This window comes from Taudactylus pleione, unplaced genomic scaffold (assembly GCF_031769625.1).
Source record: "Taudactylus pleione unplaced genomic scaffold, aTauple2 ptg000130l, whole genome shotgun sequence".
NCBI classification, from domain to species: Eukaryota; Metazoa; Chordata; class Amphibia; order Anura; family Myobatrachidae; genus Taudactylus; species Taudactylus pleione.
In genome coordinates, this window is record NW_028284532.1 from 8,381,888 (window position 1) to 8,407,265 (window position 25,378).

Here is a 25,378-nt window from a genome sequence, read left to right on the forward strand (position 1 = left end):
GCTGCATAAAATGTGCATTTGGGCCGCATGCCGTCTGCGGGCCGCATGTTTGACATATCTGCTCTAGAGGCACAAAGTATGTGCAGATCTCCTATAGGGGTATTCAATATGGGAGCGAAAAGTCTGCTGGACTTTTCCCCCCCTCTTCCCCTAGCCTAACCCTAACCTTCCCCGGGGCGGTGCCTAACCCTAAATTTCCCCGGGGGTCCCTAAACCTAACCCCCCCCATCCCTGGCTAAGTGAATACTCACCCCTAGCAGAGGACGATCGGTCTGGCGACCTCTCGGCTTTCCGGCGTTGGGATTAACATAGGCGTCGGTATTTCGACGCCTATTTTAAATCCCTTGCCAGGATTACAGTGTCGGGATTGAGACCGGCAGCTCATAGCTACATCCCGTACCATTTTCACATTTGCTACTAATCTATATGTCTATACTACATTTTGTATAATTCGGTCTGAGGAGAGATACATATTTACGCAATTATATCTGCTACAAATTCTATTGTATTAGATTGATATTTTAGTATGTAAATGAAATAATATTTTTTACTTTATTGAATGGTGTCCGTGTCTGCAGTGCTTTTCCACCATTTTTCCATTGTATACTCTGTTGTTGAGAAGTGTGGCAACACTCCCAGGTGGTGAGCAGCAGCTTACACTTTTGTCTAAATTAGTGTTTCCTTGGCACCTGGTATATATTACTTGTCAGAACTCCTAGTGGGCAATTCAATTAGACACAAGGGGGAAGCACCGCCAACGGCCCTACAACTCACTCTCCTCGTGGTCCGATCTTGTCCCAGACGCAGAGCAGGACATAGCTGCAATTACTTGTGGACGCGAGTAAGTCGCTCCTAATTGAATTGACTTTCTAGAACAGAGGTTCCCAAACGCTCAAGGCATGCCAACAGTTCAGGTTTTAGAGATATCCATGTTAGATCACTGGTGACTAAAACAGTGTCTCAGTCAATCTGATTCAACCACCTGTGCTCAACCATGGATATCTCTAAACCTGAACTGTTGGGGAGCCTTGAGAACCACTTTGGGAACACCTGGCTTTATTTGAATAAAAGTAAATGAACAAGAACAAAAGTACTGTAACTGAGACAACTGTAAACAAATAAAAAGTTTACAGTGTATAACAAATTGGAAGTCACTAGAAAAAAAAAAGGAATAGTTAAAAAATTGAACATACTTATTCTGATCATATTCCTTTTTAAAATGATGAAGGATAAATCAATTGTATAAAAACTGGTTTCAAAACTAGTTTCTCATTTCCCTTACCCCTAGCATCCCCTTTCCTTGCACATGATGTACGGATGTTGCTGCTGTGAAGCATAAATCTGAGAATGCCACTGGTCATTCTACCACTATAGTCCATCACTGTAATTACATTTATAGGCCTCCATTTACTAACGAGGTTTATCACCAAAACGAGTGATAAATTTCACTGTGTATGATAATTGGTCCACCAGCCAATCGGATCCCAACTGTAATTTTTCTAACAGTTGACAATTGGAAGCTGATTGGCTGGAGCACCATTTATCATACACAGTAAAATTTATCACTCGTTTGGTGATAAAACTCATTAGTAAATGAGGCCCTCAGTATGGTAACTATAGGTGCTGGGACTCTTGTATGCAGGGGCTGGCTGGCAACTTTTAGCCTGGGGGGCAAATGCATGCAGGCGGACCAGGCAGAGGAGTAGTGTGTAGCCAGGGTGCCCGAAGAACGTGCGTGCTACGGCGCCCCCCCCCTCAAGTGTTCCAGGGGGGAGGCGGGTCCATATGGGATTAATGTAAAGTAAAAATAAAGATTATGGGCAGCCCCATCGTGGTGCCCATATGCAATGCCTCCCTGTGCCCCAGGAGAGGACCCCCTTATGCAGGCCTCCAGTAGTGCCCCCAGTAGTGATCCTCCCTATGTAGTGCCCCTTATACAGTGCCCCCAGTAGTGCTCCCCCCTGTGCAGTGCCCCTTGTGCCCCCAGTAGTAAGCCCCTTATATAGTGCCCCCAGTAGTGGTACCCCCTATGCAGTGCCCCTTATATAGTGCCCCCAGTAGCAGTCCACCCCCATGCAGTGCCCCCAATAGTGGTAGCCCTTATGCAGTGCCCCATAAATAATGGCCCCAGTTGCAGTCTCCCCCCTATGCAGTACCCCCAGAATTACCCTTTTTATAGAGCCCCCAGCAGTGGTCCCTCGATGCAGTGCCCCCAGTGGTAGTCCCCTCCCCCTTATGTAGTGCCACTAGTAGTAGTCCACTCCCCCATATGCAGTGCCTCTAGTAGTTGTCCCCTCCCTTTGTAGTGCCCTTAGTAGTAGTAGTCCCCCACTTGTAGTGCCCCCAGTAGTAGTCCCCCTTGTAGTAGTAGTCCCCCCCCTTGCAGTGCCTCCTGTAGTGGTTCCCCCCTTGTAGTGCCCCCAGTAGTAGTAGTCCCCCCCTTGTATTGCCCCCAGAAGTAGTAGTCCCCCCCTTCTAGTGCCTCCAGTACTAGTAGTCCCCCCCTTGTAGTGCCCCCAGTAGTAGTGGTTTCCCCCTTGTAGTGCCCCCAGTAGTAGTAGTCCCCCCCTTGTATTGCTCCCAGTAGTAGTAGTCCCCCACTTGTATTGCCCCCAGTAGTAGTAGTCCCCCCCTTGCAGTGCCTCCAGTAGTGGTTCCCCCCTTGTAGTGCCCCCAGAAATAGTAGTCCCCCCCTTGTAGTGCCCCCAGTAATAGTAGTCCCCCTCTTGTAGTGCCCCCAGTAGTGGTCTCCCCCTTGTAGTGCCCTCCCCTCCCCAGTAGACACATGTAATTAAAACACTTACCTGAATCCCCGCTCCCACCGTCGCCGTCCGCTCCTCCGTCTGTCCTCCCGGCCGGGCCGCTCTGCATTATGGGAGAGACGTCATGACATCATGACGCCTCTCCCATTGCCCACTGCGGGAGCCGGAAGATGGAGCGGCTCCTGCAGTGGGCGTAGCAGCAGCTAATGAGAGTCTGACAGACTCTCATTGGCTGCTGATCAAAACAAACACACAGCTGCCAGAGCCGGCGGCTGTGTGTTTGTCACTTGTGTAGCGCTGACCGAACTCCGTCCGGTCAGTGCTACACACGCGGTGCAGTCTATGTCACAGTGACACAGACTGCCCGCGGCCCGCATGACACTGTGGGCCGGGGGGCACATGGCACCCTGCCCCCCGGCCCAGCCTGCCACTGCTTGTATGGTATTACTATATGTCAGTGGGCCTCAGAGGGTGCCTGAAAAGCCCTACTCATGTCCTGTATTGATGTAATTCTAAATTTAAACAGCTTATTCTTCTATTGCATGTAAGGATAATTTCACCTAGTGTTGGAGGTGGCAACATTAAAAGTTATGGGAAGCCATGACTAAGATTTTGTAACCATGCTCAAAGACCTTTGCCTATGCCACTGAATGGATTACATACAGTGGCAGCTCCAGAGGTGAGGCTGCAGCACAGTCCAATATTCAAATAGGAGAGCCACACCAATTGCCAGTGAGTCCCGGCCAGCGATGTTTGGCAGCATTTGGAAGGGCAGTTGCTGTGGCTCCTCTATTTGAACTGTGGACTGAGCTGTAGCCCCACCTCTAGAGCTGTCACTGATTACGCAAGTGGAGCGATTGTTCGCCATCATGCCAGAGCTACACGCTACGATTGATTAGCGATTACGCACTCATAGAGGATTCCATCGCGAAGTGAGTGACAGCTATTCAGCGTTTGGGTGAGCTAACAGGGTTGGCAAGGTAAACGTAGGCGTGTCGGGACCATTTAAACGCTGTTTCATGGGCATGCATAAATTAGTCATTGCGATCTCCTTCGCAGCATGAGAGCTTTTAGCGTGTCAGGAGAGACGTAGTGTTTGAGACAGGTCAGACATGAATCAGAAGCTGCATGGCTGGCTGATTTGTGTTGATGTGACTGATGTTCACGCTGTTGCACGTTGTCGTATACTGTAGATATGAGAAGGCAGCAGTGAGCGTCCCTATGCTCGGGAAGGCTTTGGAGATATTAGCATATTTTCGCTATTGTGATCTATGAGAGATCGTAGCTGCGATGGCATTTGTGTGCGGATCTGAATCAGGCCCTTATTGTGCTTCTGGCTCAAATTACCTTTTTTAATACCTATGGAAGCAGTAATGGTGTCTCTACTGTACTTCTCACACATGGCTTATTCATGTTGTCTTGTTTTTTATCTGATTAAATAATGACAACATAAAATCTGTTATGGATTGTTTATCACATGAGATTTATTTTGATTTCTTTGTGACTACTAATTATTAGGGGTGTGCACCGGCCACTTTTCGTGTTTTGTGTTTTGGTTTTGGCTCTTGATATTTCTTCGTGTTTTGGATATGGATTGGTTTTGCCAAAACCACCCTTCCGTGTTTTGGGTTCTGGGATTTGTGTTTTGGATCTGTATTTTTTTTTAAAAAAGCATAAAAACAGCTAAAATCACAGAATTTGTGGGTTTTTCTGCTCCTATGCTATTATTAACCTCAATAACCTTAATTTCCACTCATTTCCAGTCTATTCTGAACACCTCACATCTCACAATAGTGTTTTTATGTCCAAAAGGTTGCACCGAGGTAGCTGGATAACTATGCTAAGCGACACGAGTGGGCTGCACAAACACATAGTCCATCTAGGAGTGACACTGCAGTGGCAGACAGGATGGCAGTTTGAAAAACTAGGCCCCAAACAGTACATAATGCAAAGAAAAAAAAGAGGTGCAAGATGGAATTGTCCTTGGGCCCTCCCACCCACGCTTATGTTGTATAAACAGGACATGCACACTTTAACAAACCAATCATTTCAGCGCCAGGGTCGGCCACACGACTGTGGCTGAAATGATTGGTTCGTTTGGGCCCCCACAAAACAAACTGGTAATTAATCTGTCCCTGCACAAACTGGCTCTGCGGAGGCAAGATGTCGTCCTCATCCTCCTCATCCACCGATTCCTCACCCTCTTCAGTGTTGTGTACATCCTCATCCTCACAGAGTATTAATTCGTCCCCGCTGGAATCCACAACCACAGGTCCCTCTGTACGTTCTGGAGGCTGGTCTCCCTGGAAGAGTTGATCATTCATTTTATGAACATCATCTTCTCCATATTTTGTGGAAGCAACCTCCTACGTCTTTCGCTGACAAGGTTCCCGGCTGCACTAAACACTCTTTCGGAGTACACACTGGAGGATGGGCAACTCAGGTAAAATAGAGCCAGTTTGTACAGGGGCCTCCAAATTGCCTCTTTTTCCTGCCAGTACAGGTACAGACTGTCTGACATGCCTACTTGGATGCTGTCACCGATGTAATCCTTTAACAGACTGATGCATGCTTGTCACTGCTGCTTTGAGGATGCAGGTGCGGCTACAGCCCACACAATTCACAAAGACAGATAAAAAAAGAAGAATTTTTTATTTTTTGTGGGGCGCACTTTGAGGGTTACACCACCCTTTAATAGACAGACGCACGCTTGTCGCTGCTGCTTTGAGGATGCAGGTGCGGCTACTGGGGATACATTTCACACACAAACACAGAGAAAAAGATTATTTTATTTTGTTGGAGCGCACTTTGGGGGTAACACCACCCTTTAACAGACAGACACACGCTTGTCGCTGCTGCTTTGAGGACAGAATCATATGCAGTGACAGTAGACTTGTCAGAAATTGATGGCATATCCCTCAGTCTGGACCAGATGTCCAAACCGGCCCTTGACTTATGACACAGGGGCACGCTTGGCGCTGCTAGTCTTGATGCACGTGCGGCTACATCGCACACAAGTCACAAACACAGAAAAAAAATTGTTTTTGATTTTTTGGAGCACTTTGAGGATTACACCACCCTTTAACAGACTTATGGGACACAGGCGCACGCTTGGCGCTGCTCCTTTGTTGATGCACATGCAGCTACAGTGCACACATGCAGCTACAGTGCACACAAAGACAGAAAAAAAATAATTTTTTATTGTTTGTGGAGCGCACTTTGAGGGTTACACCACCCTTTAACAGACAGACGCACGCTTGTCGCTGCTGCTTTGAGGATGCAGGTGCGGCTACAGCCCACACAATTCACAAAGACAGAAAAAAAGAAGAATTTTTTTATTGCTTGTGGAGCGCACTTTGAGGGTTACACCACCCTTTAACAGACAGACGCATGCTTGTCGCTGCTGCTTTGAGGGTGCAGGTGCGGCTACAGCCCACACAATTCACAAAGACAGAAAAAACAAGAATTTTTTTATTGTTTGTGGAGCGCACTTTGAGGGTTACACCACCCTTTAACAGACAGACGCACGCTTGTCGCTGCTGATCTGAGGATGCAGGTGTGGCTACAGCTCACACAATTCACAAAGACTGAAAAAAAAGAAGAATTTTTTTATTGTTTGTGGAGCGCACTTTGAGGGTTACACCACCCTTTAACAGACAGACGCACGCTTCTTGTTGCTGCTTTGAGGATGCAGGTGCGGCTACAGCCCACACAATTCACAAAGACAGAAAAAAAAAGAATTTTTTTATGTTTGTGGAGCGCACTTTGAGGGTTACACCACCCTTTAACAGACAGACGCACGCTTGTCGCTGCTGCTTTGAGGATGCAGGTGCAGCTACAGCCCACACAATTCACAAAGAAAGAAAAAAAAGATTTTTTCTATTGTTTGTGGAGCGCACTTTGAGGGTTACACCACAATTTAACAGACAGACGCGCGCTTGTCGCTGCTGCTTTGAGGATGCAGGTGCGGCTACAGCCCACACAATTCACAAAGACAGAAAAAAAAAGAATTTTTTATTTTTTGTGAAGCGCACTTTGAGGGTTACACCACCCTTTAACAGACAGACGCACACTTGTCGCTTCTGCTTTGAGGATGCAGGTGCGGCTACAGCCCACACAATTCACAAAGACAGAAAAAAAAAGAAATTTTTTAATGTTTGTGGAGCGTACTTTGAGGGTTACACCACCCTTTAACAGACAGACGCACGCTTGTCGCTGCTGCTTTGAGGATGCAGGTGCGGCTACAGCCCACACAATTCACAAAGACAGAAAAAAAAGAAGAATTTTTTAATTGTTTGTGGAGCGCACTTTGAGGGTTACACCACCCTTTAACAGACAGACGCACGCTTGTCGCTGCTGCTTTGAGTATGCAGGTGTGGCTACAGCCCACACAAATCACAAAGACAGATAAAAAAAGATTTTTTTATTTTTTTTGAAGCGCACTTTGAGGGTTACACCACCCTTTAACAGACAGATGCACGCTTGTCGCTGCTCCTTTGAGGATGCAGGTGCGGCTACAGCCCACACAATTCACAAAGACAGAAAAAAAAAATTTTTTTTTTAATTGTTTGTGGAGCGCACTTTGAGGGTTACGCCACCCTTTAACAGACAGACGCACGCTTGTCGCTGCTGTTTTGAAGATGCAGGTGCAGCTACAGCCCACACAATTCACAAAGACAGAAAAAAAAGAAGAATTTTTTTATTGTTTGTGGAGTGCACTTTGAGGGTTACACCACCCTTTAACAGACTTATGGGACACAGGCGCACCCTTGGCGCTGCTCCTTTGTTGATGCACATGCAGCTACAGTGCACACAATTCACAAAGACAGAAAAAAAAGAATTTTTTATTGTTTGTGGAGCGCACTTTGAGGGTTACACCACCCTTTAACAGACAGATGCACGCTTGTCGCTGCTGCTTTGAGGATGCAGGTGCAGCTACAGCCTACACAATTCATAAAGACAGAAAAAAAAGAAGAATTTTTTTAGTTTGTGGAGCGCACTTTGGGGGTTACACCACCCTTTAAAAGACTTATGGGACACAGGCGCACGCTTGGCGCTGCTCCTTTTTTGATGCACATGCAGCTACAGTGCACACAATTCACAAAGACAAAAAAAATAATTTTTTATTGTTTGTGGAGCGCACTTTGAGGGTTACACCACCCTTTAACAGACAGACGCATGCTTGGCGCTGCTGCTTTGAGGATGCATGTGTGGCTACAGCCCACACAATTCACAAAGACAGAAAAAAAGAAGAATTTTTTTATTGTTTGTGGAGCGCACTTTGAGGGTTACACCACCCTTTAACAGACAGACGCACGCTTGTCGCTGCTGCTTTGAGGATGCAGGTGCGGCTACAGCCCACACAATTCACAAAGACAGAAAAAAAAAGAATTTTTTAATGTTTGTGGAGCGCACTTTGAGGGTTACACCACCCATTAACAGACAGACGCACGCTTGTCGCTGCTGTTTTGAGGATGCAGGTGCGGCTACAGCCCACACAATTCACAAAGACAGAAAAAAAAAGAAGAATTTTTTTATTGTTTGTGGAGCACACTTTGAGGGTTACACCACCCTTTAACAGACAGACGCACGCTTGTCGCTGCTGCTTTGAAGATGCAGGTGTGGCTACAGCCCACACAATTCACAAAGACAGAAAAAAAAGAAGAATTTTTTTATTGTTTGTGGAGCGCACTTTGAGGGTTACACCACCCTTTAACAGACTTATGGGACACAGGCGCACGCTTGGCACTGCTCCTTTGTTGATGCACATGCAGCTACAGTGCACACAATTCACAAAGACAGAAAAAAAAGAATTTTTTTATTGTTTGTGGAGCGCACTTTGAGGGTTACACCACCCTTTAACAGACAGACGCATGCTTGTCGTTGCTGCTTTGAGGATGCAGGTGCGGCTACAGCCCACACAATTCACAAAGACAGAAAAAAAAGAAGAATTTTTTTATTGTTTGTGGAGCGCACTTTGGGGGTTACACCACCCTTTAACAGACTTATGGTACACAGGCGCACGCTTGGCGCTGCTCCTTTGTTGATGCACTTGCAGCTACAGTGCACACAATTCACAAAGACAGAAAAAAAATAATTTTTTATTGTTTGTGGAGCGCACTTTGAGGGTTACACCACCCTTTAACAGACAGACGCACGCTTGGCGCTGCTGCTTTGAGGATGCAGGTGCGGCTACAGCCCACACAATTCACAAAGACAGAAAAAAAGAAGAATTTTTTTATTGCTTGTGGAGCGCACTTTGAGGGTTACACCACCCTTTAACAGACAGACGCATGCTTGTCGCTGCTGCTTTGAGGGTGCAGGTGCGGCTACAGCCCACACAATTCACAAAGACAGAAAAAACAAGAATTTTTTTATTGTTTGTGGAGCGCACTTTGAGGGTTACACCACCCTTTAACAGACAGACGCACGCTTGTCGCTGCTGATCTGAGGATGCAGGTGTGGCTACAGCTCACACAATTCACAAAGACTGAAAAAAAAGAAGAATTTTTTTATTGTTTGTGGAGCGCACTTTGAGGGTTACACCACCCTTTAACAGACAGACGCACGCTTCTTGTTGCTGCTTTGAGGATGCAGGTGCGGCTACAGCCCACACAATTCACAAAGACAGAAAAAAAAAGAATTTTTTAATGTTTGTGGAGCGCACTTTGAGGGTTACACCACCCTTTAACAGACAGACGCACGCTTGTCGCTGCTGCTTTGAGGATGCAGGTGCAGCTACAGCCCACACAATTCACAAAGAAAGAAAAAAAAGATTTTTTCTATTGTTTGTGGAGCGCACTTTGAGGGTTACACCACAATTTAACAGACAGACGCGCGCTTGTCGCTGCTGCTTTGAGGATGCAGGTGCGGCTACAGCCCACACAATTCACAAAGACAGAAAAAAAAAGAATTTCTTATTTTTTGTGAAGCGCACTTTGAGGGTTACACCACCCTTTAACAGACAGACGCACACTTGTCGCTTCTGCTTTGAGGATGCAGGTGCGGCTACAGCCCACACAATTCACAAAGACAGAAAAAAAAAGAAATTTTTTAATGTTTGTGGAGCGTACTTTGAGGGTTACACCACCCTTTAACAGACAGACGCACGCTTGTCGCTGCTGCTTTGAGGATGCAGGTGCGGCTACAGCCCACACAATTCACAAAGACAGAAAAAAAAGAAGAATTTTTTAATTGTTTGTGGAGCGCACTTTGAGGGTTACACCACCCTTTAACAGACAGAGGCACGCTTGTCGCTGCTGCTTTGAGTATGCAGGTGTGGCTACAGCCCACACAAATCACAAAGACAGATAAAAAAAGATTTTTTTATTTTTTTTGAAGCGCACTTTGAGGGTTACACCACCCTTTAACAGACAGATGCACGCTTGTCGCTGCTCCTTTGAGGATGCAGGTGCGGCTACAGCCCACACAATTCACAAAGACAGAAAAAAAAAAATTTTTTTTTAATTGTTTGTGGAGCGCACTTTGAGGGTTACGCCACCCTTTAACAGACAGACGCACGCTTGTCGCTGCTGTTTTGAAGATGCAGGTGCAGCTACAGCCCACACAATTCACAAAGACAGAAAAAAAAGAAGAATTTTTTTATTGTTTGTGGAGTGCACTTTGAGGGTTACACCACCCTTTAACAGACTTATGGGACACAGGCGCACCCTTGGCGCTGCTCCTTTGTTGATGCACATGCAGCTACAGTGCACACAATTCACAAAGACAGAAAAAAAAGAATTTTTTATTGTTTGTGGAGCGCACTTTGAGGGTTACACCACCCTTTAACAGACAGATGCACGCTTGTCGCTGCTGCTTTGAGGATGCAGGTGCAGCTACAGCCTACACAATTCATAAAGACAGAAAAAAAAGAAGAATTTTTTTAGTTTGTGGAGCGCACTTTGGGGGTTACACCACCCTTTAAAAGACTTATGGGACACAGGCGCACGCTTGGCGCTGCTCCTTTTTTGATGCACATGCAGCTACAGTGCACACAATTCACAAAGACAAAAAAAATAATTTTTTATTGTTTGTGGAGCGCACTTTGAGGGTTACACCACCCTTTAACAGACAGACGCATGCTTGGCGCTGCTGCTTTGAGGATGCATGTGTGGCTACAGCCCACACAATTCACAAAGACAGAAAAAAAGAAGAATTTTTTTATTGTTTGTGGAGCGCACTTTGAGGGTTACACCACCCTTTAACAGACAGACGCATGCTTGTCGCTGCTGATTTGAGGATGCAGGTGCGGCTACAGCCCACACAATTCACAAAGACAGAAAAAACAAGAAGAATTTTTTATTTGTTTGTGGAGCGCACTTTGAGGGTTACACCACCCTTTAACAGACAGACGCACGCTTGTCGCTGCTGCTTTGAGGATGCAGGTGCGGCTACAGCCCACACAATTCACAAAGACAGAAAAAAAAAGAATTTTTTAATGTTTGTGGAGCGCACTTTGAGGGTTACACCACCCATTAACAGACAGACGCACGCTTGTCGCTGCTGTTTTGAGGATGCAGGTGCGGCTACAGCCCACACAATTCACAAAGACAGAAAAAAAAAGAAGAATTTTTTTATTGTTTGTGGAGCACACTTTGAGGGTTACACCACCCTTTAACAGACAGACGCACGCTTGTCGCTGCTGCTTTGAAGATGCAGGTGTGGCTACAGCCCACACAATTCACAAAGACAGAAAAAAAAGAAGAATTTTTTTATTGTTTGTGGAGCGCACTTTGAGGGTTACACCACCCTTTAACAGACTTATGGGACACAGGCGCACGCTTGGCACTGCTCCTTTGTTGATGCACATGCAGCTACAGTGCACACAATTCACAAAGACAGAAAAAAAAGAATTTTTTTATTGTTTGTGGAGCGCACTTTGAGGGTTACACCACCCTTTAACAGACAGACGCATGCTTGTCGTTGCTGCTTTGAGGATGCAGGTGCGGCTACAGCCCACACAATTCACAAAGACAGAAAAAAAAGAAGAATTTTTTTATTGTTTGTGGAGCGCACTTTGGGGGTTACACCACCCTTTAACAGACTTATGGTACACAGGCGCATGCTTGGCGCTGCTCCTTTGTTGATGCACTTGCAGCTACAGTGCACACAATTCACAAAGACAGAAAAAAAATAATTTTTTATTGTTTGTGGAGCGCACTTTGAGGGTTACACCACCCTTTAACAGACAGACGCACGCTTGGCGCTGCTGCTTTGAGGATGCAGGTGGGGCTACAGCCCACACAATTCACAAAGACAGAAAAAAAAAGAAGAATTTTTTAATTGTTTGTGGAGCGCACTTTGAGGGATACACCACCCTTTAACAGACAGACGCACGCTTGTCGCTGCTGCTTTGAGGATGCAGGTGCAGCTACAGCCCACACAATTCACAAAGACAGAAAAAAAAGAAGAATTTTTTTATTGTTTGTGGAGCGCACTTTGGGGGTTACACCACCCTTTAACAGACTTATGGGACACAGGCGCACGCTTGGCGCTGCTCCTTTGTTGATGCACATGCAGCTACAGTGCACACAATTCACAAAGACAGAAAAAAAATAATTTTTTATTGTTTGTGGAGCGCACTTTGAGGGTTACACCACCCTTTAACAGACAGACGCACGCTTGGCGCTGCTGCTTTGAGGATGCAGGTGGGGCTACAGCCCACACAATTCACAAAGACAGAAAAAAAAGAAGAATTTTTTTAATGTTTGTGGAGCGCACTTTGAGGGTTACACCACCCTTTAACAGACAGACGCATGCTTGTCGTTGCTGCTTTGAGGATGCAGGTGTGGCTACAGCCCACACAATTCACAAAGACAGAAAAAATATTAAGAATTTTTTTATTGTTTGTGGAGCGCACTTTGAGGGTTACACCACCCTTTAACAGACAGACGCACGCTTGTCGCTGCTGCTTTGAGGATGCAGGTGCGGCTACATCCCACACAATTCACAAAGACAGAAAAAAACAAGAAGAATTTTTTTATTGTTTGTGGAGCGCACTTTGAGGGTTACACCACCCTTTAACAGACAGACGCACACTTGTCGCTGCTGCTTTGAGGAAGCAGGTGCGGCTACAGCCCACACAATTCACAAAGACAGAATGAAAAAGAAGAATTTTTTTATTGTTTGTGGAGCACACTTTGAGAGTTACACCACCCTTTAACAGACAGACGCATGCTTGTCGCTGCTGCTTTGAGGATTCAGATGGATTTGGAACCGGGGACACACTACCTCCATCAATTGTCTAAATCCCACTGCACTAATGGCAGATACCGGACGCACGTCTAACACCAACATAGCAGTCAAGGCCTCAGTTATACGTTTTGCTTCAGGATGACGGCTGTCGTACTTCATCCTCCTCGCTAAGGACTGTTGGAGGGTCAATTGTTTAGTAAAAGTAGTGGTGTTCCTACTTCCTCTCTGGGATGATGAACAACTCCCAGCAGCAGCAACAGCACTAGGAGGAAGTGGTTCTTGATCTTTCCCTATTTTATTTTTATTGGAGAAAGTTTGGTCCTCCATATATGTTATATTGATATATACAGTACGTGCGGCTAAGGCGCACACAAACACAGAAAATTATTTTTTATTTTTGTTGGAGACTAGTGCACTTTGTGGGTTACACCACCCTTTAAGAAATGAGCCAGCTGGCCCTTTACTTATGGGACACAGGCGCACGCTTGGCGCTGCTCCTTTGTTGATGCACGTGCAGCCACAGTGCACACAATTCACAAACACAGAAAATATTTTTTTATTTTGTGTGGAGTGTACTTTGGGGGTTACAGCACCCTTTAACGGACAAGCCAGCTGGCCTTTTACTTATGGGACACAGGCGCACGCTTGGCGCTGCTCCTTTGTTGATGCACGTGCAGCTACAGTGCACACAATTCACAAACACAAAAAATATTTTTTTATTTTGTTTGGAGTGTACTTTGGGGGTTACAGCACCCTTTAACGGACAAGCCAGCTGGCCTTTTACTTATGGGACACAGGCGCACGCTTGGCGTTGCTCCTTTGCTGATGCACGTGCAGCCACAGTGCACACAATTCACAAACACAGAAAATATTTTTTTATTTTGATTGGAGTGTACTTTGGGGGTTACAGCACCCTTTAATGGACAAGCCAGCTGGCCTTTTACTTATGGGACACAGGCGCACGCTTGGCGCTGCTCCTTTGCTGATGCACGTGCAGCCACAGTGCACACAATTCACAAACACAGAAAATATTTTTTTATTTTGTTTGGAGTGTACTTTGGGGGTTATAGCACCCTTTAATGGACAAGCCAGCTGGCCTTTTACTTATGGGACACAGGCGCATGCTTGGCGCTGCTCCTTTGCTGATGCACGTGCAGCCACAGTGCACACAATTCACAAACACAGAAAATATTTTTTTATTTTGTTTGGCGTGTACTTTGGGGGTTACAGCACCCTTTAACGGACAAGCCAGCCGGCCCTTTACTAATGGGACACAGGCGCACACTTGGCGCTGCTCCTTTGTTGATGCACGTGCAGCCACAGTGCACACAATTCACAAACACAGAAAAAATATTTATTTTTTTTGCACTTGGGGGGAGCACCCCTGATGGACAAAGCACCCCCTGGACAACACTACAGCACCCCTTTAAGACTGGGACACTGCACAGGACTTTGGAGTGGACACAGCCCCTATGGACAACTGACTGCACAACACAGTCCAGCCAGCCCCTATGGACTTTGGTGGAGTGGACACAGCCCCTATGGACAACAGCAGCACAGCACAGCACAGCAGAAAACTACACTACACCACACAGCCCAGCCAGCCCTAACTCCCACCCTCCCTCTTCACTGTCCACAGCCGAGTGAGAAAATGGCGCCGACGCGGGTACCTTATATAGGATCCAAAACCCACGAGACCTGGAAGGCGGGATGATGACGTTTTGCCTCAATTTCAGATCCGAGTCAGGCGGGAAAAGTCGAGCCTGACTCGGATCGGCCTCGGATCGGGGGGGCTCGGGGGGATTCGGATTTCTGAAATCCGAACCCGCTCACCCCTACTATTTATTAATTATTGTATTTCCAGCTATTATTGTAAATACACAGATATGAAAGTGGGTGTACAGTACTTTCATATGATGAGTATTAAGAAGTGCAAAAATCATTTCTTTCCTGTGTAAGGGCTGTGGTACATGGGAGTTTTAGAACACCATAATTATCCTTACAGAATATTGCAGATTTTATATAGGTATTAAATAGTAGGTTGTTATGAATGGGGAAAATGAGAGAACGAGAGTGCTTCAAAGTTATATTTGGAGCTTTCATTGCTTATGTCCTTTAAAACCACCTCATGTGATGTCCTGATTCTCACTCTTCTCATCTTGTTCTACTGCAGATAAAAATGACCGTAAAAAAAGACAGCAAAAAGTAAAATACAAAAGACCTGCAAAAGACAGCAAATATCCGTGCTAAATTACTTGAACTGTGATGGTGCGTACACACGGTACAACTTTTATGAGCGATTTGAATGATATCGTTCAGATCGTTCATATCATTATCGTTCATATCGTTCACTTTTTTGCATTCACCAACCTGACAAAGACCAACGATGCGCGTTCCCGCATGAACAGATTTGCCTGTAAAAAGATAGCTTCACTGAAATATCTATCATAGATATCTATCAGTGTGTACAACCAAAATCATTTGACCTGCTCTACAGAAAATCGGAGGGAAATCTATCAACGATATCTATGGTCGTTCAAGTTGTTCCGTGTGTAAGCAATCTTGTCTGATTAGTCGGAGCAATCAACCAATCAGCACTCAAGCCTCCTGCCAGAGTATAAGCAGGAGCACAGGGATAAATGAGAGAAAGGTACCATTATCCCAGGTCTGTCAGCTCACCATGGATCTCACCAGGGTAGGTGGCAAACATGAGGGTGAAACGCAACCTGATGTATTTCATCATTCCTTAATTCTAATTGCATTAGACTATTGATTACACTTTACGAGCCCTCCTCAGAAAGCTAATTTTGCTGTTGGGCTTGGGATGTCACCAATGGGCACAGCTACAGTTCTTTGGTGACATCTGTAAGATAACATACCTTAAAACTTTCTGCCCACTGGAGAACCAAGGGTCCATCGTTTCCACAACTCCTGGCTACCTTCTCTAGTTCTTCCACTAATTTATTTAATACAGAGTTTGCCATTTCAGTGCAGAATGAATCTGTTCCAGAGATATGTTCCCTAAGAAAACAAAGAGAATACATCAGCCAAGGAAATAGCACAAACATCAGAGCATTCATCATGTGCCATTAATTACGGAATGGTAATGCCAAATAGATGATTCCACACATTTGAATTTTATTACAGATGGCTATAAATTCTTACAAATATGGGAATCACAAGGATAATATATCTTCTTGTACAGTAGTTGTTTGAAATGGAAATTTATAAGTGCTGGTATGAAAATTTATAGTGTATAGTAAGGGGCTTGGGGTCTGTCCAGGATCTCGATAGTTTGTGTATTTCATAGTCTATTATTTATGTTGTAAAGCTATCTGCCCTGCCCCCCAACAATTTTTTAAGTTATCTATCCCCTGTGTCTTGTCATCTCTCTATCTCATCTCCTGTGCTCTTCATCTCCTCGCATATTCCTTCATATTTATTGTGTCTTTCTCACTTTGCATAATGAATTCCTTGTGTTTCTACACATTACTTTACCGTAAGTCTTCCATGTTTCCATTCTATTCCCCCTGATATCATTCCTTTCTCTGTACACTTGCCCCATGTACCCCTCTCATCTCTCCCTGTTCCCCATGCTTCTATTACTTCCTCATATACTCCCTGATCCCTTCACTCCCTTGCCTGATCCCTTCACTCCCTGATCCCTTCACTCCCTTTCTCTCTCACTAACATACTCCCTGATCCTCAAACTCCCTGGTATACCCTCTGATCCTCCCACTCCCTAGTATACGCCTGATCCCCTAATTCCTTGCATACCCCTGATCCTCTTACTCCCTCACATACCCCCTGATCCTTGCATTCCATCATATACCCTTTTATCCTCTTACTGCTGCATACCCCTTGATCCTCACTCTCTTGCATATCCTCTGTTCTTCTCATTCCATCGCATACCCCTTGATTCCCTCTCTCTCTTGCATTCCCCCTGATCCTCTCACTCCCTCACATACCCCTCTCATTTCCTAGTATAACCCCTGAGCTCGGCTCCCTAGTATACCCCATGATCCTCTCACTCCCTCACATACCCCCCTGATCCTCTCACTCCCTCACATACCCCCTGATCCTCTCACTCCCTCACATAACCCCTAATCCTCTCACACCCTCACATACCCCCTGACCCTCTCATTTCCTAGTATACCCCCTGATTCCCTGACTCCCTCTCATACCCCCTGATCCTCTCACTCACTCACATACCCCCTGATCCTCTCACTCCCTCACATACCCCCTGATCCTCTCACTCACTCACATATCCCCTGATCCTCTCATTCATTCCATACCCCTTGATCCTCTCACCGCTTTACAGCATACAGTACTGTACCTTCTGATCGTCTTACTTTCTCTCATAACCCCTGATCCTCTCACTCCTTCGCATACCCAATGATCCTGTCTATCTATCCCTCTCCCTGCTTCTATTTTCCATCTCATCCACAATAGAGAAAATAGAGATCACCATTCTGCTACTGAACCATTATAATAGCTTTGTATACTGTACATTTACAACTCAATGTTATTGCTATGGAATGGATTAGAATATAAAGATGATAGAACTTTGTTAGTTTTGTTGTGATTCTTCTCCCTAGTAAGTAGCACTACATTTTTCTGCAGTTAAATACTTTTATTGGTTGTCAAAATAAGCAGTGTCAGGACTTGCTACTCAGAAATATATTTAAATTCCAAACAATTTTTTGCTCTTTCAGTCTAAACTGACAGAAACAGTGGGAGCAATTGTGCTGATTTGTATAACATAATAATGGATATTACTAATACCCTTTTCAGACAGAAGCCACAGTATTTTGGCGGATTATTGAACACGGGTTGAATACGTTTCAAAGCTCCTACACCCCTTCCACACTGCAGCTGGGATCCGTGTTATTCCTGGTTTAACCTCTTTCACACAGAACCCGTGCGAGCCCTGCAAAACTTCTCCTCCTTCTAATGTGCCATGGTGTCTGTTTGTGCAGCTTCCTGATGACATTGACATTCTACTAGCCCCCCCTTGCTTAGCCAACCATCGTGTTTCAGCGCGACCTAGGTCTGAAAACCCGAGTCACAGCCTATCAGACAGCAGGCAACCCAGGCTTTGGGGAGCTAGAAATAACTCAGGTAGTGTCTAGAGTCGAGCTCTTGGCAATTTAGACCTGTCTAGACCAGTTTAGACAGAGAATGGACCAGGGTTGACCAGGAGTGTCCCGGCAAAACCCAGGTCAAAATCTCTGTCTGAAAGTGTATAGTGTAAAAAAGGAAGGTATATTGATAATTACAAAGTTTCTGCTTACTGTGCTCTCATGATGATGACCGTATTCAGGGCCGGTTCTAGACCTTGTGGAGCTCAGGGCGAGAGTTCTCATTGGCGCCCCGCACCCCCCCCCAAAAAATAAATAAATAAATCAGGCAGAAATAAAAGAGGGTGTTTTTCTGAGCACGCTCCCGAATAGGGGGTGTGGCTTTGTGACACACCCCCTGTTCATCCCTTTAGGAAACACGCCCTGCAGAAGGTGGATGCACTGCCATGCGTGATGACGTCACGCCCGGCACCACCGACATTCTGGGAGACTGGGAGTGATTGGGAACAGCTGCACAGTTTGTGAATATGGCACCGCCAGCATTTGTATGTCATGCCACACAGAACCCATTCCCGTTATACCACATAGTAGTACTCCTTATGCACGTTATGGCACACTGTAGAGGGTGTCGCAGCTATCATACATACAGCCAGCATCCTAGCTGACGAAATCCCGGCTTCAGAATGCCCCTACCCAGACAGAAGACAGGTGGTGGAATACTGACAGCAGTTGACATGCCGACGCCGGAATCCCGACAGCCGGGATGCTGATCATAAGTATAGCAGGGCTTGTTAGGTCTTAGCTGCGGGGGAAGGGTTAAATTTAGGCATCACAGGGGGGTTAGGGTTAGGTACTCCCAGGGGTGGGTTAGGGTTAGGCACCACAGGCTTTGGGGGGGAGGTTAGGGTTAGACACTAAGGAGAGAGGGTTAGGTTTAGACACTAAGGGGTACGGAGGGTTAGTGATAGGATGCAACAATGGTGAGTTAGGGTTAGGAGCACAATGGGGGACCGGTACCATACTTACTTGACCCTTGTCAGGATCCTGAGCGTAGGCATCCCACCTGCCAGGATTTCATACCAATTCCATAGTACCCCTTATAACACATTATGCCACACAGGGTAATACCCCTTACACATTATGCTGCACAGGGTAATGCCCCTTACACATTATGCCACATACGGTAATGCCCTTTATACAATATGCCACATACAGTAATGCCCCTTACAAAATATGTCACACAGAGTAATGCTCCTTGCAATGTGATATGAATGATCAGGTATACATACCTTTTTCACACAATTTGACAGCAGGGGCCAGAGATCAGTCAGGCACAGCCAGGGCCAGGGGCTACAGTAGTAATCACAACCCAGTTGAACGAGCAGGGACTGGAGGGAGCTGATGAGTAAGTGGAGGTGAAGTGAGTATCCTACAGTACTACGCGTGCCGCCACCATGCTCAAATGACCCAAATTCCCTGACATGCTGACACTCACCACCTCCAAGCTGCTGCTGCTCTCCATGTCCCGGTGGGTTGCATGCCTCTCCCCTGTGCGCTCAGTGACATCATCGCGCCTGGCATTCTGGGACTCCCAGAATGCCACGGGAGTGCTGCACTGTGGGAGGGGAGGGTAGGGAAGTGACGGTGAGCCGCCGCAGTGGGTTCAGGCAGCAGGCTGTCAGACAGAAAGGCAGGCACAGGCAGTAAGTTAGCTGTGGCTCCGGCAGGTGGGGACCGGCATCCGTGGGTGAGAGCTATGGCGCCGGCAGGCAAGAAGCAGTAACCACAGGTTCCTCCAGCTCAATGATGGGGAGGGGACTCAGTGGAACCCTCTAGGGGCTGGTGCTCCGGGCAACGGCCCTGTTAGCCCGCCCCTAGAACCGTCCCTGACCGGAATAGAAAATCAATATTTATTATAAATTCAATGTAAAATAGATATTTCATGGGTACAGATTATTAAATCAAGGATTAGGGGTAAATTTACTAAAGTGAGAGTTTTTAAAAGTGAGTTTTAGAAGAGATGTTGTCCATAGCAACCAATCAGATTCTACTTAACATTTAACTAGCACCTTTTAGAAGATAATAGCTAGAATCTGATTCTAATATTTTAATCATATGGAGAGGATCACTGGAGAGGGTCTTCTGATCTTTCCGTGGCAGACTTGATGCTCCCTCCTCCAGGCTATAATAAAATGATACTGTGTATGAGAAACCATAGTGCAGTATCAGAACTGGCATACATTTGGGATTTTAGCAGGAGGTGTCAGAGAAGTTACCAGAAGTCTGGTGGCCAAGCATTCATAGTGATCTTTCAATTTTGGCTCTTCCTATCATTGTGAAGCAGAATTAAGCGTTGGATTGTTCACCCACTAATAGGGAACATGAGCTGGGTTTAGACTGTCTGAAACAGGTTATTTTTATGTCGTCATAGTCATTTTTCCCTTCTGCACCACAGAAGATTGCTGTCCTCCCTTAACTCGCCCTAGGACATCTGCATTATACTGTAGTTTGACAGTTGTACCATTCCAGTCAAATTCCCCAAACCTCTTCAAAAAGTCAGACTCCTATCACAGCCGCTTTTTGTTAAATAGTCCCAAAAATAATTTCTTATCACCATGATATGCGACAATAAAAACTTATACTTTCGGTGTCCTCACCTTTGAAAAATATTTCAATATTAATCTGCAGACAGTGAGACATGAAACATATTAGAAGGATACTGCAAAAGAAAGAAATGGTGCCCAGGAGAAGAGGCACTGTAATATCATACAAAACCTACAGTATAATGGGTAAATTTACTAAGAATCGAGCCTGGGAGAGTTGGCTTTTTTTCAACTCGATTAGCTTCACCGAAACTCGGTTGATTTGAGGCTCCTGAGACTCTCAAATTTACCAAGAAGTGAGTTTAGCTGAGAGTGAGATGTCCGATGGTGAAGCAGAATGAGATTTCTCTCCCGAGTAGCAGGTTTTGCAGGAGATTACTCATCCGAGATTGCAGTGTCTTCTCTCTGCAAAACTCTCCCGAGCAAGCAGCCTGCACATCTGTACATATCAGTGAGACATGTGTAAACTGCTTGTGTTCTATGCTGACAATCCACCTGCCACCCCTGGGCTTGGGTGGCAGGTGGATTGTGTAGGTGTAGTGTTAAAAATAGAATTAACATTGTCTTTACAGTAGAACTTCAGGTCCCAGCAAGCCTCCCCCGCTTGCTGGTACTTGGAGAGCCACAAGTACCAGCATGTGGGGCATTAAGGGCCTGCTGGTACATGTAGTTCATCTGTATAGAAATGTGTAAAAAAACCCACACACACCGTAAAAAAGATTTATTACAGCCATACACACTCACACATACCTGCAGCCAGATGTTCACGTCTCCTTCTCAAAGTAAAGTATCCAATGGAAGTACCTGAAAAAAAAAACAATACTCACCTTTTGTCCCACAATGTTCTCCGCAGTAATCCAATTAGGGCCCCGGACACACTGTATCAATACGCTACAGCATGTTGATACAGTACGCTAGTGACAGTTCAGGGAGACTGAGCTATCGTTAGTGCCGGGCTGCGAGCCAATCAGCGGCAGCTTAGCATTAGCGGCCGCTCATTGGCTGGGACCAACGTGGAGGAGCCGTTCATTGGCTAAGTGATTTGAGTGGTTGTTTCTCCAATTCGTTATTTTATTTTATTTTCTGGAAATTGTAAGTAACAGTGTGATTCTCTTTAACATTATTGTATTCTTTGTAACTTTTTGTACCTTAGCTTTGAAGATATTCTTGAATTAAGCATTAATTCTACTTTTGGATCTGTGTTTTTATGACCCAATGCCTCATATGGCTCATGTTACCTATTTTTCTAACTATTGCTAATTGTGTATGCAGGTGAGAGCAGAAGCTCACCTTATGTTTAAAGGTGCGTACACACATGATTTTTTGAACGATTTAACTATAACGACGTCGTTAACGTTCAATCGTTACAAAAATTCAGTGTAAAACGTTAAACGATGAACGATTATCGTTCATGCATGTTCACGTTTGTCGATTGTAGTTTGTAGTTCAGTCAGACTGGCCAACTGAACGATTTTCAAAAGAAGTTGCAACATTTTTCCATCAACACACAGAAAATCGTTTATTAAGTAAAGTAAAACCAACTACTTTGTAAAACGATTTTCGTTCACTTTTTCAAGGGAATAAGGGGGTCATTCAGACCCGCTCGTGAGCGGCAGTACGCTCGCAAGCGGGTCGATGTTCCCCACTGCGCATGCGCACGACGGAGGGAGCTCCGTCGAACGCATGCGCGAGACCCGGGGAGCGACGGGCTTTCCATCGCTCCGAGTCTCGCACCAAATGGGGCGTGCTGTCGATGTTGATTGACAGCACGCCCCCTTTGGTGGGCGTGCAGGGGGCATGCCTGCCAGATGGAGGCGTGCCCATGGGAACGCCTACCGTCTCAAGCCGGCCCCACTGACATCACTAGTGATGTCAGTGGGAGTCATTTTGGCTCTGATAGAGCCAAAATCACTCCAGGGCTTGCGGCAGCGAGACCCTACCGCAGGGTCTCCGTCGCAAGCCCGATGATCACGATGGTCAAGACCATCGCGACCATCTTCATGGACGCTCGCTATAGCTGTGGGTGGTCACCCACAGCTATACGAGCGTCCAGGAGGCCGCTCCATTTTCATGGAGGAGGGCCCTGATTCAGAGCGAGCGCTCTGGTCAGAGCGTTCAGCTCTGAATCAGGCCCTAAGTGAACGAAAATCGTTCAACGAAAATCATTCATTACTTACATCGTTGTGTGTGTACGCACCTTAGGCATTACATTTTTCTTCTGCTTGTGGCAGTTACCAGGTTTAGTTAACCACACGTGCTGAGGTAACCTGTAAAAGTCATGGGCGGCGATTCTCAGATTGGCATATCTGGAGGGTCGGACCGCAGGACCGTGACACACCCAATATCATTTGTCTTGCACTACAGAAAGTTGAAGGATTGTTCAGCGATATTGTTGGTTGTGCAGATCGTACCATGTGCATGCAGCTTTAGTTATTTGCACTCTGAGCCAAAAGCACAAGTTTCCTGTTACACCTAGGGTATTATGCCAGTATCCTCCTTGGTATAAGAGAAGTTGGAGACTGTGGGGTCTATTTACTAAGCAGTGTTAGGAGACAGAGTGAAAATTGATGTCTGTGATAAGGTGCCAGCCAATCAGCTCCCAACTGTCATTTTTCAAACACAGCCTGTGAGATGACAGTTGGGAGCTGATTGGCTGGCACCTTATTACAGACTTATCACTTTTCACTCTGTCTCCTAACACTGCTTAGTAAATAGACCTCTATATTTGCCACAGCCAGCTAGTGGGGGAGATGTACTAATCTATGAAAAGTGATAAACGGGAGAGTGATAACCAACCAGCCACTCAGCTCCCAACTGTCATGTTACAGGCTGTGTTTGAAAGTTGACAGTTGGGAGCTGTTTGTCTGGTCGGTTATCACTCTCCAGTTTATCACTTTTCAGAGCTTAGTACATCTGGCCCAGTGTATGACTCAAGCTGTCATTAGATACTTAAGGGTCTATTTATTAAGCAGTGTTAGGAAACAGAGTGAAAAGTGATAAGGTGCCAGCCAATCAGCTCAAAACTGTAATTTTTCAAACACAGCCTGTGAGATGACAGTTGGGAGCTGATTGGCTGGCACCTTATCACTTTTCACTCTCTCTCCTAACACTGCTTAGTAAATAGACCCTTAAATTCTATCACCACTGAAAAAAGATGTTAAACAATTTTGGATACATATGTTCCTCTTAATGTTTATAAAGTATAAATCTTCTCCTGAGTGGCTTATTTGTCAGGAAGATAGTAATGTGACTAGCTGCTCGAGGATGAATACAGTCTCTGACTATAATTAAGTAGTGGCCACTTATTCTCAGTAAGGACTCTATTTATTAACATTATTTTGACTAAAATAAAGTGAAAAAGGGTGTTTTCACACCCTTTTCACATTATTTTAGTATCACCTATAGTTACTACAATTGGAGTAGAATTCGTAAAATTCTACTCCAACCCCTAAGTATCACTTATTTTTAGTAAGCAGATCGCATTTCCCATAATTGTAATGGGAAATGTGATCCGACCAAAGTTACTAAAAATAAAATGTGAAAAAATATCGGGGAAAGCCCTGTGATAATAACGCCAGCTGGAGGTGGCGTTATCCAGGGGTCTCCCCCGGTTACCGGACTCCTGCTCTGCTCTAACGGGGAGAGCAGAGCCGGGAGTCGGTCCCAGTAATCAGCTGTGTGGTCTAAATAGACCACAAGCTGATTCACTGCAAAAAGAAGAAAAAAAATTGTCAACATTTTTTTTTACTTACCTGACTCCAGGGACCGATGATCGGGGCTCCGGTGATGTTCTCCCTCCGGTCAGCTGGTCTCCCATAGTGCACTGCAGCCCGGTCATCAGGTGATCGGGTCCCAGTGCAGTATGGGAGATCACCTGATCGGAGGCATGGAGGACATCACCGGAGGCCCGGATTATGCAGGTAAGTGTAATTCAGGGAGAGGGGGGATCTCGGGGGGCGGGGCTTAGCACCGGGGGCGGAGCTTAGTGCCAGGGGGGTAGCAGCCGTGGCCGGTCGGCGCATGCATGGGACACTAGTCATGGTATTTTTTTGTAAATATACTGTGACTAGTGTGCGGAGGGGATTCGCAGGGACAGAGCTTTATCGCAAGCTCTGTACCTGCAAGGGATTTGTAGTAAATCCCTGTGATATTGCCTGAATTCACAATGCGAATTCAGTCGATAATATCACGCTACAATCTGCATTCAATATGTGGATTGTAGCAAATAGAGCCCTAAGTGAGCATGTAAATACTCCCTAGCCTCTCTCCTAAGTAGAGCAACTATAACAGCATATTTGTAACTTGTGTAAAAAAAAAGGGGGTGTTATATTATAATCCATTATATTTGGATGAATTAGCTTTGTAGGGAGTGCTGGTAATTTGTCTTTTCCCCACAGCGGTATGTACCTGAGATGCAGCGTCACTACTGCTAGCTACTGCTGTTCTTGTCCCCTGACCAGCGCTTACCACCTCCATCATTCTGCTGTGTCTCTGTGACCTGTCCCTGCTGCCTCGCCACTACTGTGATGCATACTTGCTGACATTCAGCTCACTCCTACCAGGAGGGAGCTGAATGCCTGCATTCTGCGGGGGGCGTGGCCGGGCTATGATGCCATTTTGGGGGCGGGGCCAGAAAAAGGCATTGTGAAGCAGGGGGCGGAGCCACGATGAACAATTCAGCGCGAATCGCGTCATCGTGCCCCCCGCCCGCAGCGGGGTTTTTTACTAGTAGTCT

At 45.7% G+C, this 25,378-nt stretch overlaps 1 protein-coding gene across 1 annotated transcript in view; it reads right to left on the reverse strand.

Moving 5' to 3' along the window:
• Nucleotides 1-25,378, reverse strand: part of STAT6 (signal transducer and activator of transcription 6) — a 248,504-nt gene that overhangs the window by 109,288 nt on the left and 113,838 nt on the right. The window contains exon 3 of the mRNA XM_088473126.1: nucleotides 15,839-15,980. Within this exon, the coding sequence (XP_088329252.1) occupies nucleotides 15,839-15,980 (142 nt within the window). The remainder of the gene's footprint in view (nucleotides 1-15,838; nucleotides 15,981-25,378) is intronic.